This window comes from Cucurbita moschata, unplaced genomic scaffold, assembly GCF_002738365.1.
Source record: "Cucurbita moschata cultivar Rifu unplaced genomic scaffold, Cmos_1.0 Cmo_Scf00020, whole genome shotgun sequence".
Classification (NCBI taxonomy): Eukaryota; Viridiplantae; Streptophyta; class Magnoliopsida; order Cucurbitales; family Cucurbitaceae; genus Cucurbita; species Cucurbita moschata.
In genome coordinates this window covers 3,772,003-3,789,175 of record NW_019268536.1, presented here as the reverse complement: position 1 = coordinate 3,789,175, position 17,173 = coordinate 3,772,003, and the positions used below count along the sequence as shown (strand labels likewise).

Sequence of the window (17,173 nt, the reverse complement as noted above, 5' to 3'; positions counted from 1 at the left end):
CTACTACCTAAGGTAATTAAACTAGCATGCATGCATCCCCAAGCGACTCCTACAAGTATTTCTTCCTAAAAATCCGTGTGGTGACTTACCTGGATGATGCGTGCCCTTACGTAACGTTTCCACACAATTAGCGTATCAAAAAGTACTGATTTTTCCTCAATTAGATCCTATTTCATATAAAATAGAGTTATGATTGGATTCAGGAGGAAAATAGGAAAAACAGGAGTCGAAGGGGACGAAAACGGGCTTACACGCGCTTCCACGCACCGGGACCAGTTCACTCACAAGATCCACACGCGAGTGTCACGCGCATACGCTTTTGCTGCAGCCGTAGGTCCTCGGTTCGGTTCGGGTGAGGTGGTTCAGGTGGACCGCGGATTGTTGCGGTTCGTCTTGTCACGTGGGAGCCGGATTGGTTGTGGGACGCGGGTCGGGTGTCGCCGCTGCGGACACGTGTCACTGGAAGACTAGAACCACATCGCTCCAGACGGTGTTCGATGCATGTTCGGTGGCTATCAGCGCACGAGAGACCTATCGATGGTTGACACGTGGCACGTCGTCGCTTTCTCTCTCCTCCTAGCAGAAAAGTGGGTTTCCAATTATTTTTTCGACGTTCTTCTCATTTTTCTATCTCTCGATTCTTAATCCAAATCGAATAACTTCTTCAACAAAGTTTTAGATCATACTATAACCTACGTGCCAGTACTTTTTTCTTGATTTTTACTTAATCATACGACAAGTTATGAGCATCGGAAGGAGGTCCATTAACATCCTTACCATTCTTGGAAAGATTCTCAGACCTCAATGTTTTGTCCAATTTTCCTCACGAAATCATTGGAGGATCTTCCTTAGATGAAGGTAGCAAACTTTAGCACTCTATTCCTAAAGGAAGATCTCAGATCTAAAGATGAACGTTCGAGATATTACCTAGCGAATTTCTCTTAGATCTTGATGGAAAATGGAACGTTTACAACACGAGTCCTCCTTTTCTTCAAGAAGGGACTTCAGTGTGTAAGTGTTGGTCGAGAATGAACCCCGATGATGGTTCTCCGATGAGAAGTGCGGCAGTTTGTTTTCCCCTCTCAAGTTTCTTTTCTTTCAACTTACTTTCTCACACTTTTCTCTTTTACAGGTGCTCTGTGGAAAATCCTCTCGACCCCTACACAATGGGCTGAGGAGCAAAATGCCCCTTTAGCCCCTCTAACTTTGACCGTTTTCTTTCTTTCTTTCTTTCTTTCTTTCTTTTTTAGGGTTACAATAAATCAAGTGGTGTATTTATTAATCAAGTGGTTTGGAATGGAGAAAAGCAATCTGGCTCACAATCCAATTGTTCCAAACTTCAAGCTAGTGAATGATGAAAGAGGTTCTAAAGTAGACCGGACTTATTTTAAACAGATTGTTGGGAGTCTTATATCTCACGGCCACTCGACTAGATATGATGTTTGTAGTAAGACTTATGAGCAGATATATGGAAAATCCTACTGAAAATCATCTACAAGCAGCAGGAAGAGTGTTAAGATATTTAAAAGGCACCCTTGTTTTTGGAATTTTATATAAAGAGGGAGGAAATGGTGACTTTATCTCTTACACAGATAGCGATTATGCAGGAGACTTAGAAGATCGGAAAAACACTTTTGGTTATGTTTTTTTTATAAGTTCAGCCGCTGTTTCTTGGCAATAAAAAAAAATAACCAGTTGTAAGCTTGTCTACAACTGAAGCTGAATTTATTGCTACTGCTTCATGTGCATGCCAGGTAGTATGGCTAAAAAAAGTGCTAGACAAACTTGGTCTAAATCAAGGTCAATCAACTGTCATTCAATGTGATAGTAGTTCTGGAATTAAATTGTCAAAGAATCTAGTTTTACACCGTCGGAGCAAATATATAGATGTATGCTTTCATTTTCTGAGAGAATTATCAACATTCGGGACTGTTGAGTTAGTATTTTGCAGCACACAAGATCAAGTAGTGATGTGATGACCAAACCTTTAAAGCTGGATGTCTTTTTGAAGCTGAGAGCTTTATTAGAGGTCTATTCTAAATCTGATGCAAACGGATGCTTTAAGGTATTTAGTTTAAGGAAGGAAATGTTAGTTTATTTAGTTTGAATAAAATCTCATTTTGTGTGGAACTCTTTGTTTTAGAATCGAACTTTTAACTCTTAGAAGTCTTTTAGAAGTCAGTTAGTAGTAGACTCTTTATTTATTATTGTGTCTTTGTGTTCGGATGTATATGGTTACTTAATAGCATGTTATTTCTTTAATTTCATCACTTTAGGCATGCTACTTTGCCCTCACCCGGTTCCTATTTGCAGTTGCCTGAGTGTCCATGATGACTTTAATCAGTCTTAGAGGAGTTGTTGTTTGAACTTCTCCCCTAATCTAAGTGGGTCGGCAACTTGGCTGGTTTAGCAAATAAGATCCTTTCGTAGATGAGACTCAACGCCAAAGCCCCACCACCACTCAATTACCTACCTCTTTAAATTTAAACGTCCAATAAGATTAATTTGTTGTCTCAATCACATATTTGTTTTTTCATGTTCGACCACTCACGGATGCTAATTGTAAACAATGACCAATGCCAAGTGCTACATTTTGTGTATAAAAATTAACCAACAGACAGTGACACATTTCTGGTCAAGTTTGAGGAATTGTTCATTGGGGACAAAAACAAACCAAGACTTTTCAACCTTAGACTTACTCAACCCTCCCTCTCTCTTTTCTTCTACACCTTCTCTTCCTCTTTGCTCCACTTCCTTCTGCCTCTCCTCTTCTATCTAATGGCGGACTGCACACCCAAATCTGCTTCTGCCACTGCACCAACCCTTCTATTCTTCGCTTTTTCTTTCTTCCTCCATGTCCTTGGTGACACGCCACCGCCCTTCAACCCCACCGACAAAATCTTTCTCGATTGCGGCTCCCCTGGCAACTCTTCCGACTCCAGGGACAACCGCCTCTGGGTCGGGGACGAACGCTCCAAATTCTTCCCTTCCGATCTCCACCAAAACAACGCATCGCTCACTTCCCAAGCGGAAACGCAATCCCCTTCTATCACCGGCGTCCCTTACACAACAGCACGCCTGTCCCACTCTGAATTCACCTACTCTTTCCCGCTGAGTCCTGGCCAGAAATTCATACGCCTCTACTTCTACTCCGCTCCTTACAAAGACTTCCACCGCTCCAAAGCCATATTCTCCGTCAAAACTGGCCTCCGTACTCTCCTCCGTGATTTCAATGCCTCTGTAAACGCGGACACTTCCGATCCTCCTTCCGGCGCGATTGTTCGTGAGTTCTGCGTCTACGCGGAGGGAAATGGTGTGAAGCTTAACCTTACATTTACTCCCACAAATCAAGACTCCTATGCGTTTATCAATGGGATTGAGATTGTATCCATGCCGGATGATCTTTATTACACCCCACCCAACCCCAATGACCAAGGCGGTAGAGGGTTGAAGCTTGTCAACATAGAAAATCAGTTCATCCCAGTTGAAAACAACACGGCTCTTGAATTGGTATATAGAATGAATGTGGGTGGAAACCTCCTCTCCCCCTCCAAAGACACTGGAATGCTTCGAACCTGGTTACAGGAAAGTAATTTGTTGGATAGTGACTTATTTCCTCTACCTGCTAATATCTCTGCAAATCTCAATTACACTAAAATACCCCCATACACGGCACCAGAAATTGTGTATCGGACTGCCCGGACCATGGGTCCGGATAGGAATTTTAACAAGGCCCATAATCTCACATGGGAGTACCCTGTAGATCCTGGGTTCACTTACATGCTTCGTCTTCATTTCTGCGAGTTTGAGGATAATATCACTGCTGCCGGTGACAGAGTGTTCTTGATTTACATTAGAGACTACACGGCTGAGCCACAATTCGATGTGTTTCCGCGAGCCGGCGGGAAATTTAGCCCAATTTACAGAGACTACGCTGTGCTTGTGCCTGGTGGTGACCAAAAGAAAGTGAATCTCTCTGTTACGCTCCAACCAAACCCAGAGGATTTCAAGACGAGATACGCCAATGTGATCTTGAATGGTATAGAAATCTTCAAATTAAACGATTCAAATGGTAATCTCGGTGGTCAAAACCCAGACCCACCTATCACGACGGTGATCCAATCTCCACCTCCGTCGATCCCACCAAAGAAGAATTCTGGTAAAACGGTGGCAGTTGTAATACCGGTGGTGATTGTGGGTGTTGTCGCCATATTAGCTCTGGCTTTGTTTTTCTTCCGGCGAAGAAGAGCATTTGCAGACCAAACCTCAAGCGATGAAGCTTCGTGGTTGGCTCTGTACTCCACATCAACGAACAAATCAAACAAATCAAGTAAGACCCGCAACTCCAATCTCCCCTCTAATCTATGCCGTTACTTTTCATTGCCGGAGATTCAAGCAGCCACCAAGAATTTTGACGACAATTTCATCATTGGCGTTGGCGGATTTGGTAACGTATACAAAGGCTACATCGACAACGATGCCACCCAAGTGGCAATTAAACGATTGAAACCAGGTTCAAAACAGGGCGCCCACGAATTCAAAACAGAGATTGAGATGCTCTCGCAGCTTCGCCATCTCCATCTCGTCTCCCTCATCGGGTACTGCAACGATGGTAAGGAAATGATTCTTGTCTATGATTATATGTCTCATGGAACACTCCGCAGCCACTTATACGGAGACAACGAACAGCCTCTCACATGGAATCAACGCCTCCAAATTTGCATTGGAGCCGCGAAAGGGCTACACTACCTTCACACAGGAGCCAATCAGACAATCATCCATCGCGATGTGAAAACCACTAATATATTACTCGATGAGAAATGGGTCGCGAAGGTTTCTGATTTTGGGTTATCAAAAGTGGGGCCGGCGAACATGTCGAACGCACACATTAGCACAGTGGTTAAAGGCAGCTTCGGTTATCTAGACCCAGAGTACTACAGACGACAGCAGCTAACTGAAAAATCTGATGTGTATTCATTTGGGGTTGTTCTCTGTGAAGTGCTCTGTTCTCGTCCACCGTTAATACGTTCTGCAGACAAGAAGCAAGTGTACCTAGCAGAGTGGGTTCGGCGGTGCCGCCGTGATAACACAGTGGCACAAATTATTGACCCGAATCTCAGGAATGAGATTACGCCGGAATGCTTGAGGAAGTTTGTTGAGATGGCAGTGAGTTGCATTGAAGACGAGGGAATGAAGAGGCCGTCGATGAAGGATGTGGTGTGGGGATTGGAGTTTGCGTTGCAATTACAGGAGGCGTCGAAAAAGAAGGGAGAGGAAGATGATGTGGGCGGCGGCGAGAGGGATGTCGGGGAAGAACAGTGGTTGGTGGATGAGACATTGTTCAGTAGTACTGGTGATCGGAGAATGGAATCGGAGTCGGGAATGAGCAATTATGTGACGACAAGCAATAGTGATGGCTCCATTTTTACATATAATAAAGGGATGTCTGGCACTGTTTTTTCTGAGATTAAGGATCCCGCGGGAAGATGGTGATGAAGACGAACAGAAAATATTTTTATTTTTATTTTTATTTTGTGTTTTTTTGGATTTGTAGTAATAATTACAGGAGAACAATATTATGGGGGAAGGGTTATTATTATAAATAATTGATTAGGTAGCAAATCTAAAATCATGATAATGTCCCACGTTTTAAATCATGATATATTATTATGATATAACCTTCCTATAACCTTCCTAAAAGACTATATACGTGTACATGATATAATGTTCATACTTAATGTACATGGTTTATTATGTGTCTCATATGACAACATGAATATATACATTAATATTGTGGAAGTACATGCATTATGAAAAGTTCATAAGCATATCCTAATACAAGAAATAACAGGTAGATAAAGCCACAAAGTATATGTTAGTTATACATCATATAAATATAATTTGTCTAACCTAGCCTAAATGCATTCCAACCCTAAGCACTTCTTTTGTAGGTCTAAGTCACTAAATTTTTAGTTGACGTTCATTTGATGCCACTTGTCGAGATCTGAGTATACATATGGTGTTCCGACATCTTAGATAGAATATATTTGAGAAATTTAAATCATCTAACTCTCTTGTTTGATACAAGGTCTTCAGTTTTGTTGAGGGGTTGAAACCCTAGGTGAAGGCCAAACTTTACAAACAAAGGATCCCAAAACATTCCACGACCTATGCTATAGTCAAACGACTATTTAACCTTAACAATGATCAATCCAAAGACAAAAGACAGAACCAAGATTTCTTAAGTGGGGTAATAGAAATTATCGACCCAACTCCCCCAAAGACGGGGGGAGATGACAGACATGAAAGCAAAGGAGGGGAATGTGAGTCCTCTCAACAAAGAGGTAGAACTTATTAAACATAGACCTCACACGCAAAATAGTCCCAATCAAGGCTCATTGTCTTGCTTCCTATGCAAGGGGGTCAACAAGAATTTGAATGCCCAATTAAGACGGTATAATATGCCTTCAAAGAAAAACTCGGAGTGAATTCAGAAGCTGAGTATGAGATCACAAAAACTGAAACACCATTGAGAACATTATATACCCCCATGGGGATATTAAAGTATTTTTCTATTCTCTAGAAGAGAGTGAAAGAAATGGAATAGTCAATGGAACGCGATCTTATGTGTCGAGACTTGGGTTAATTAAAGAGCGGCCAAGAACACCGTTGTCAACTCTGAACCACCCACAACTTCACAACGGAGACTGAAGCAAAATGCTTAAACATCTTTTGGCATCGAGATACAAGAAAGATAAAAGCTAACCTATCTTAGGAGTTGCAAAGAGAACTTCAATCAAGTTGGGAACCTGGAGACAAACCAACTTTTGTGATAGTTAAGATGGATGACTTCAACATCGTGTCAGAGATGGATTTCCTACTAGAATACAAAGTCATTTAATGCCCTTAACAAAATGCTAGTAGTAACGGGATCCAACCTGACAATCCTTCAAACAAACACCCGTCATCCAAAATGGGTAAAAATGATGTTGATACTACAGTTGAGAAAGGATGTTAGTCATGATGAATCTACGCTCACTACTGTTGCCATAGTTGAATCGGGGAGCTCGAGTGAGCTAACTCCAACAGAAACCTTGTGAACACTTTAGAAACACTATGGTGCAAGACTAGAAGGTCACACAAAGTATTAATCTATACCTAGATAGATAGATCACGAGATTAATTTTATGTTGGTGGTGAGTTCGTCTGCCATAGATGTGTGTCATATGGCTCAACCTGAGCTAGCAGAGTTCCACAAACAACTAAGTGACTTGTTGAAAATCGGAACCATTAGACCTAGAGAGACATCAAGCCAACACCTCTACTGAAGGGGCAGACAAAGAAAAACCTTCGAAGCAACTCATGTTTACTCGGAAAGGTCATTGAAGCATATGAAAAGAAAGATCGGTCAAAAGCGTCGACCACACCAATTCTAAAATAGAGAAGAGTTATGATCAAGTAGAAGTCAGATCAACTCCAGTTTCAAGACAACAAGAACCAACGACTGGTACAAAAAGACTGGACTATTCAAAGTCATTTAGAAAGTCAGGAAGGCATCACATAGGATCCAATTGCTCCCATAAATGTGGACTAGCCTTGTTGTCCACGTCAGTAACTTAAAGCGTTACTATACAGACCAGGAAGACACAAGGCACAAGGAGGTTGTACATCCTCATGCCACAAAGAAGAGTATCATTGCAAAGAAAGTAGGAGAGATTTTGATAAAGAAGACACGAATACTCAATAAACAAAAAAGTGGTTTTCAACGGTTTCAGACAGATTGGAAGAGACTACTCAAGGTAAAGAACAATTGGAAGCACATTGAGAGACCTCAAGCAACTTAATCCTACATCTCTGAGTTTGTGAAGAGTCGGTTGACAGGGATGTCAACAAATTTAGTGAGGGAGGATGTCACAGTCATGCTTATCCAAGGTGTGTTGCGTGGGGCCATGTGATGGATGTCCTAGTCATGTTTGTCCATGATATGTTTTCCATGACCATATGCCCGTTCCAAACTCCTTTTACATACTTTTAAGACAGAATTTTACTATACTTGTTGTGTCAATACGGAGGTGTACGACCGGTCACCAAAATCATGTCTACACTTGTCAGAGCTAAAATGCCCCAAAATATACTACAGATGATGTAATTAGTTTTCAATTTTTTCTACTCGGATTATATGCTATCAAAACTGTGAATTTGTCTTTAGCTTATAACATTGATTTTTTAAAATTTTTAGAACCCATTTTTCTAATAAAACAAACCTAAAATAACTATCAAATGCTTCCTTATCTTCTACGTCATTTGAAATAAAACAAAGCATTGGAGTTTTTAAGACAAATCCAAAAACTCCAATTTTTAGTGTTTGATTTTTGGATTTTGAATCCGTCATTTAATCTTTTGGGCGCTCATCTAATAAAAAGTCTTCCGACTATTTTTAAAAAATGGCTTTTTAAACCTAACCATTCATATACTTACCTCAATTAAACAACTATTTATATTTAAAACTTTACCCCCATCAGTATACATGTATGGATGCATTTAAAGTCGTCTCTGGAATTGGTAAATATCTTTGTCCATAACTACTAATTTTTTCTTTGTTCAATTTTTTATTTTAAGTCAATTCATAATTTTATCTTCTTTGATGAGGATTATTAATGTTTGTTACTATGGTAACAAATTTCATTAGATACCCTTTTAATATCAGAAGCATACTTATTTAGCCATTAATTAAAAGAAAAAAAGGTGAGCTTTCCTTTTCAATATTTGGCATTTTATTATAAAGTTTGGTCAATGAACAATACATATATTTATCCCTTGAAATTGAATATTAAGTGGGTCAAAATTGGGGGCAACAATAAGATATATACATACTAACTATGTGTGTATATATATATATATATATATTTGGGAATAACAATAAGCTAAATATAAAAATGAACCTATCTTCAGTTATTGATGATTATTTTTATTGATGAGTACTAGCGTGGAGATTGTTTATTTTGTTTTAATATTAAAAGGAACCCACCTACCATGGCAATAGCCCTATAGATAATATATAGTTTTCCAATTGGTAGTGGTTGGTTTGGGCCTAATCCTTGAAGCTTTTGGGCCAAGCTATGGTTTAATGAACCCTTTAGGCTTACTCGAGACTCTCGAGTCCAGATAGCATGTGATTTGAATTGATATCACAAAACAAAGTGTGGAGTATCCAAGGAGGAGGAGGAGGAGGAGGAGGAGGAGGCAGGGCAGGATGTCAGGTGAGAGAAGCGTAGAAGAAGAAGAAGAAGAATAACAATGATAATTATTAGAAGAAAGAAAGGAAGGGCGTTGGGAAACAGTGGAAGCGTGAAGATGAGCTTTTGCATTTGTCTGCTCTTTTAGATGTTCCAAACTACCCACACACACTTCCATCCAAAATACTAAACCCCTGTCTCCTTTTCCTCATTGTCTCTACACCCTCTTTGTCTCCCTTTTTCTTTTCCTCACTTTTCTCCCTTCCTCTCTATCACTCCAGAATCCGATCGCATCAAATTATTAGATGAACACGATTCTCATACTAGTATGATATTGTCCACTCTGAGTATAGCCTCTCTTGGCTTTGCTTTGAGCTTCCTTAAAAAGCCTCGTACTAATGGAGAGAGTATTGTTTTTTATTATAAACCCGTGATCCTTCCCTAAATTAGCCGACGTGGGACTTTCAATATCCAACACAAGCTATGTAACCTGACACATTCAAAAATAGAGTTACTATTTAACCCAATTTACCGTATTTTTTTTCTCTAAATGCTATTTAAAAAAAACCATCACACCGATGGCATGTGACAAACTAATATATCTTACCCAGAAACATCAACTTTAGTTTGATACGAGCGAAAAATTCTTTAAAGCACTTATTATAAATGTTAGGATGATGTGAATTAAGTCACTTAATGTGTACTTACTCAATGTTTTGAGAGGATAAAAGGTTTTGTTAGTTGCAATTAAACCGGGAAACTTAGCGAATTATGTTGGCACATTTAATATGGAGGACGCATAGGAGCATAACAATTTGGTAAATTTAAAGGGATAATTATAGGAATTAAAAGATGGGAGGTACCGAATTGTAAGAAGCAACTATCGTTGTCATTAGCATTATTATGAGTAGTATATATTGAGGGTGAGATAATGACAAAGTTATGGTCCCATGCACATACACACACACTAGTGTGGAGCTGAATTTAGTCAGAAAAGAGCGTTATAATTTCGGCTGTCTGTTGCCGCCATACGTTTCTTCTGCCACTGTCACCTTCTGTTTCTTCAAACATTTAAAACTATACATTTACACCACTCATCATAAATCTCCATCATGCCTTCATCCCTACCATTCAAATTTCTCCAACAATTACATATTTATAAACTTTTTAAGATGTTCATCGTTAAACTACATTCATCTTATCTCGACCAGACCTAAACTCAACCTAAACTCGACATGTTTTTGACAAAACAACTCGAAAGATAAAAAGAAAGTGTTGTTAATTTGTTGTTGTCCTAGAGGTTGATGTAAGACAAGGCTGCAGTAGAGAGTGATAGGTGTAGCCAAATTTTGGTTCCACCGATGCCAAGCAACACTGTGGAATAAAACAACAAAAATGTTAAGCAGTGATGCATTGATTGTTACACAACATTATACATTATTATACGCTAAAAAATCTGAGAAACCTCACCGATATTGTCTTTTTTGGGTTTTTAAAACTCGTCTGATAGGAAGAGGTTTCAACCCACTTGTAAAGAATACTTTGTTCTTCTTCGCAACGAACGTGGGATGTCGTGAAAAGGAAAAGGGTAGTGAGATTCAAAACAATATTATATGACACGTACTGGTAGTTCTCAGAAAGTGAATGTGATGAGTCATAAAACTGAGGCCTAAATCAGTGTGTCCAAAAGAATCTAAGGGACCATTTATTTCCAAATCATCATCCTCTTACCTTCTATATCAGTTAGTCAACAACACAAGAACATGGACTGTGTTCATCAACAAAAACCAATAATTCACATATCCAAAACCCTAAAATCCTTCCTCTTTCTCCTTTTTTTTTTCTTCTTTTATTTACCACAATAACATGACGGTCTAAGTCTACCGCTAGCGGATATTATCCTCTTTTGAGTTTTTTTTTTGGGTTTCCCCTCAAAATTTTTAAAACGGATCGGAAGAGGTTTTCACACCCTTATAAAGAATGTTTCAAAGAGATTTCACAAATAATTAATTAACCCACTGCCTTGTTAGGCTAAAAAACTAAAAATTTGTCTCTTCATTGCTTCTTCAGATGCCCTAATTCATACCCTAAAACCCTTACCAATTGGCCATTGATAAACTTGCACAAAAGCTTCCCAATTTTCTTTCATATTCATCTTCTTCTATTCGTGTCCTGATTCTATGTTGGTTTTGACTCTCGATCAAAACACACCGAAACTAATAACCGAAGCCGAACGAAACACTCACAAAATACACTTTGTGCTAAAATACTTTTAATCACAATGTTTTTCAATTTTGTACCTTCTCAATGCATGAGCAATGTTTAGTGTTCGGCTTTAAACAAGTCAAGATATGCGCAAACTTGGCTTATTTTGCAAAGAAGGGGATTTGTTGCGGATAATTTCAATGATTTCAAGCAAACCCATTTTTTTGTTTTCTTGTTAGATTCAAGATTACAATTGGTTGTTAGCAATCCAACTTGAATAACAATTTTCATCATGTTGAGTTTTGTTTTTTTCCACACGAAGTTGCTATCTGAACTCACTTTTTGGCTTCCATGCGCACGCAAAAGAAGAGATAAGAATAAGATTTAGGGCGTGGGGTTGTAGTCAAATTCAAATGTGGATCTAATTCTTCTTCTTCTTCTTCTTCCTCCTAAAACCCATATGAGAATCCCAAGGAAGAGAAGGGGAAATGGGATACGCCTCTGTTTAGCCATCAAAATTGAAGAAGGAGGAGTGTTATTATCACTGTGTTTGATGAAGTCTAATATGGAGTGTTATTAAGAGCCTTAAAAACCACAGTTCCAAGTTGGGTTCCCATGCATATCTATGTGCACCAAAAGGTAAGAGAGAGTAGAGTGGTCCAAAAACAAGAATGGTCCCTCAGCTACAACCTTTGCCTTCGCCCATTGCTATCATGAACATCAATATTAATACTCATCTCTCTCTACCTGTTTGTTTGTGTGTATTAATACTCATCATTACGCCCTCCTTCTTGTTAGATATGAATCATCAACAATAATCTTCTGATTTTAAGGTTAAATTTTTGATTATGTGTAAGATCCATCACATGATTCTGATCAACTTATTTATGTTCGTACAAGGCGTGCATTCCATCAAACCCCATGTGATAGGATAGGACTTCACCCCAACCTTTTGTAGTTGTCGATAAAGCACTACTCACTACTTTTCAAAAATGTGCTCCACCATATGGTCCCCCAGTTCTTCTCATTTATCATCTTTTTTTCTCTTCCATTTTTCATTCCGTTTCTATAATTAAGTCATCGTTCGATCCAAAAATTTAAAATTGTTATTCAAAATTTTGTTGGAGAGATTGAACTATATCAACTAAGTTATGCTCAAATTGATGTGTGCGATAAATTAGTATAGTCAAAGATGAGATTATATGCTCAAACTCGGGAATAAGAGAGAATTAAGAGTAGCTTTCTTTAGTCGATGGGTTGACGAGTTTTGTTTGATTAATTATGGAGTCGAGAGTAGTACAATTATCGGAGTCGATGACGATCGAAGCCACGTGGCTGCATATGATCCATTGCTTTAGCTTTCCAATGGAGGATGGTCGGCTGAATTCCAGCATCTTCCTTTTGTCTTCTTTTTTCCTTTTTTCTGAACCGGGTTTGAGCTACATATCAAGTTGGATACTTGATTGAAAAACAAAACCACTATGCTGCAGCTTACAGGATTGAAGCTCTTCCCCTCATCAATTTGAGAACTTCAATTGCATCTCCAAGCTGCTACAAGCTCAACCACATCAAAGGGGTATCAGTTCTTATGCGTAAGTTTTAATCCACTTTTTGTATCTTCAACTTCATGTTTTCTTCTGCTTTATCTAAATTGAGCTTCAAAAATCACTCACAGATCTTGTTTCAACACATAATTCGTTGAATCAGTACATAAAGATGAGAACTTTAAGAAAAAACTTGCACGATTTTTGGTCTTTTTTTCTAAAATTTAATTGAACAAACAAATCCCTTTTGGGGTTTGAAGTAAACTTGCAGGATCTTGCATCTTTTGAACATTTTCAAGAAATGGAATTCTTGTTAGGGTTTGTGGGTTTGTGGGTTTGTGGGTTTGTGGGTTTGTCCAATTTCTTCAACTCAAAAAAATTTGACACAAAATTTGAGGGTTTTGTTTGTTAAGGTAATGCTAATGAATTGCAAAAAATGTACAAATTATTTTAGCTGCAGGCAAACATGATGAGAGACATACTATGATTACAAATTCTAAAGAAGAGAATTCCCCTCCAAAACTAGTAGCTTCATCAAGCTCATCGGCGGCGCTGGCAACGCCATGGCTTAGGTTGAAGGATCCGAGGATCGTGCGCGTGTCGCGAGCTTTCGGAGGCAAGGATCGACATAGCAAAGTTTGTACCATAAGAGGGCTGCGCGACAGGCGTGTAAGGCTTTCGGTTTCGACTGCAATTCAGCTCTATGATCTTCAGGACCGCCTCGGCCTTAATCAGCCAAGCAAGGTCGTCGACTGGCTGCTCAACGTCGCCAAGGATGAAATCGACGAACTCCCTCCATTGCCAATACCATCTGCAAGCCTCGGCCTTCACTACCAATCTATGCTACCACCTCATATAGCACATAGATCGGAGTTCAAAATCAACTCCGGCATCGACAAGGTCGAAATCGACGACGATGACGAACAAAAGCAACACAAATCCAATTCTAATCCTTCTTCCTTCTCAGCCCTTTTGAACAATGTGTCTGCCCCTCCATTTGGGTTCCATTGGGATCCCTCCTCCTCCTCCTCCTCCTCGTCGTCGTCGTCAACAACAAATCTTCCCTTCTTTACATCTCAAGCTGAGGATCTTCATAACTTCAATCATGTCACCCCTTTGTCACTCTCAACTGGCTCTCAGTTCTTGGAGTTCAACAATCACTTGCACCAAAATTTCTTCATTAACAACTCTTTGAATACACCTCCTCCTATGCACTCAATAACCCACCCCGCTGTTAGGCCTTTTCATTTCAGCATGGCTACCAAATTTGTTGCTCAACATAAGAATAACAATGGAGATCCTGCCAATAAAGAGGACGGCTTCGGTTCTGATGAATGATTTCGATGAACCAACATACGGCCTCTCTTCCGAAAAGGTATTCTACATTTGCTGTGATTCTTAGAAATTAAATCATCTCCAATTGCATTACAACAATTATCATATATATTTGAAGACTTGAACTGCTATTGTTTTTCGTTTTCGTTTTTGTTTTTGTTTGGTTATCGTTTATTAATATTTACATTCTCGTACTCTCAACGAGTTGAGTTGGATTAATAAAACATTTTAACCCTCTTTTTCTTTTGGATAATACGGTATTACAATTACGAATCAAAGATTTGGATTCGAATACTTCATCTGTCAGTGAGAAATATATAACCTAATTCAATTGTGTTCGAGTTAAATCTGGGTCGTAAGATATTTGTTTATAATTTTGAGTACTTGATTTTCAATTTATTTCCACCAAAATAAACTTATAACGCTCAATTTTAGTTGGATTGATGTTTTTTTAGAATTAGGTTAATATTTTAGAGTTTGGTAAATTTATGAAATATAAGAGTGAAGAACATAAGAAAAGGGAAGAAGTGAGTAATAAGCGATGGAAAGAAAAGTATATTTTGTGCAACAACGGTTTCCTATCGAATAGAAAAGGATCCTATGATTATGAACCGATCTACCTCAAATTACAAATCTCCGACATCTCCCGTTAAAATTAGTTACATACTTAATATTTATACTTTGAATTGGGTTAGAAATTATATTAGCTATAACTTCCATTTTTTACCCGTTGGGTTAATTTCTATCTTATTTAAACAAAATTCAATACGAAAATAAAAAAAATTTAAAGTTTATGAATATTTGGTATAATTTAATACCAAAAAAATCATTAGAAAGTTTGAAATTTACACACAAGTATTTTATCATTTTAAATCAATTTAATTTTTAAGGTTTAAATTAGTTATACGTTTAATATAAAATAAAATAAAATAAATGATACATTTATTTTGTAGGTAAAATTATGGATTATTAAAATGTTTTATTTTATTTTATTTTATTTTATTTTGTAATGATTGTGGAATAGGTTGAATTTGATAGCGACAGAGGGTAAACAAAAAGGACAACCGGCAGTGCAACGAACGCCACAAACGCAAGCTTGGACCCATATCTTAATATATTTTCATATAATTTCTTACCAAATCATATTTAAATATATATTTAACTCATTTTAATTTCATTCCCATTTTAAATATATATTATTGATTATTTAATATTAATATTTTAAATATAATAAATATTTTTTTGTTTATATATTATATATCAATTATATTTAATTTATCAAAATATATTAAATATTTTGATGATGCATCATATTACGCTCTTACATGTACCTACCCACCATTCCAATAGAGCATTTGAAATAGTAACTTTGCTTTGATAAGGATATTTGGTCGGGTTGCACTCTACCATCTTAAATTGTTGTAACACCTTCTTAGCATAAGTTGATTGCTTTAGCATAATATAATCTTTCTCTTGGTCTACTTCAATAATACATGAGTAGCTCGAGCTCAGTCATGTTAATTTGCTGCTTAAACTCTTTGATGTCTTCCACACTTGTACCAATGATGATCAAGTCATCAACTTACACACCAACTATGAGTGTTTCAGCTCCATTGTTTCTTGTATATTCTGCTTGTTCTTGTGAACACTTCAAGAAATTTAGACTTTTTAAGCTCTTATCCAAACGTATGTTCCATGTCCTCGGTGCTTACTGTCAATCGTAGGATTTTGACAACTTGTATACTTTGTGCTCTTTGATTTTGAATATGAAGCCTTCATGTTGGGCAACGTATGCTACTTATAGGAGGTCATCATTTAGGAATTTCGATTTGACATCCAAGTGGTGGACCTCCCACCCGTGCTGAGGTAAGAGGGCAAGGATCAACCTTACAGTGTCGAGTCCAGCCAAAGGCACGAAGATTTCCTCAAAATCAACTCCTTACCATTACACGTATCCTTTCGCCACAAGTCATGTTTTATGCTTGATGACATTTTCTTCATTATTCTTCTTCAACTTAAATACTCACTTCAAATCGATGGACATGTATCCGGCCCATGAGTATTTTTAATACTCAACTACTAAAATCTGAATATTATCAATCATCTTTTTTTCAAGTTATGAAACTTAAAAAAGTATATGGAGAGAGAAAGTTAGAATCTCTTAAAAATTTGTTGCCCAATGAAAGAGTATTGGCTAATTTGAGGACATAAAAAAGATAGACAATAGGGAGATATTCCCATCCAATTTAATTGACCAAAAATAGAAGAAAAACTATCAATTTGCAATATGAAAAGAAGAGTATGGGTCAAATAAATGAGAAGAACTTGACATGTGATATGGAATTGATAAGAAGATCTAGGTTCTACCATCCACGAACAAATTATTTCAAGAGAAAGTTTTAGCATAAGTACTTATTTGTACTAAGGATACATACAGAGTATCAATATCTAAAATGGTCAATTGCAACTTTGAGAGTGGATGAGTTTGATCCATACCAAATGGTGCATTCAATCGAATCAAACTAGATTTTGAGCTACATCAAATTCATGAACCAAGCCCAATTAGACCTTGAACCATGTGCGACTGATGGTGGCAAGTACAACAATGACACAAGACCAATTAGACCAATTAGACCTTGAACAATGGCAAAAGGTTACAACGAAGATTCATAGTGACAATTATTACAACCATGGGAAGGGTAAATCACTGAATAACAACATGCAACAAATAGCCTAAGATTGCTACATAGAATGTGGTGGAGGCATGTGGCTCTCAACAAAATAGGCCAAGATTACAAAAAAAAAAAAAAAAAAAAAAAAAAAAAAAAAAAAAAAAAAAAAAAAAAAAAAAAA

The 17,173-nt window shown here is 37.8% G+C and overlaps 2 protein-coding genes across 4 annotated transcripts; both read left to right on the top strand.

The window, feature by feature from the left end:
• Nucleotides 1–2,668: 2,668 nt before the first annotated feature.
• Nucleotides 2,669–5,689, top strand: LOC111458071 (receptor-like protein kinase FERONIA). Its single transcript, XM_023100574.1, has one exon. It carries the CDS (start codon nt 2,779–2,781, stop codon nt 5,491–5,493), a length of 2,715 nt encoding a protein of 904 aa, XP_022956342.1. The 5' UTR covers nt 2,669–2,778; the 3' UTR covers nt 5,494–5,689.
• A 7,171-nt stretch (nt 5,690–12,860) lies between these two features.
• LOC111457473 (transcription factor TCP17-like) lies at nt 12,861–14,514 on the top strand. 3 transcript variants are annotated; one of them, XM_023099682.1, is made up of 2 exons: nt 12,861–13,033; nt 13,446–14,514. In XM_023099682.1, exons 1-2 carry the CDS (start codon nt 13,030–13,032, stop codon nt 14,321–14,323), a joined length of 882 nt encoding a protein of 293 aa, XP_022955450.1. In that variant the 5' UTR covers nt 12,861–13,029; the 3' UTR covers nt 14,324–14,514. The 3 variants fall into 3 exon arrangements, with proteins under 3 accessions (XP_022955450.1, XP_022955451.1, XP_022955449.1); XM_023099683.1 differs by having other exon boundaries at nt 12,862–13,033; nt 13,515–14,514; XM_023099681.1 differs by having other exon boundaries at nt 12,864–13,033; nt 13,440–14,514.
• Nucleotides 14,515–17,173: the final 2,659 nt, after the last annotated feature.

Coding starts and splice junctions, on each gene's coding strand:
- LOC111458071 (XM_023100574.1), top strand. CDS start 2,779: ATGGCGGACTGCACACCCAAATCTGCTTCTGCCACTGCACCAACCCTT.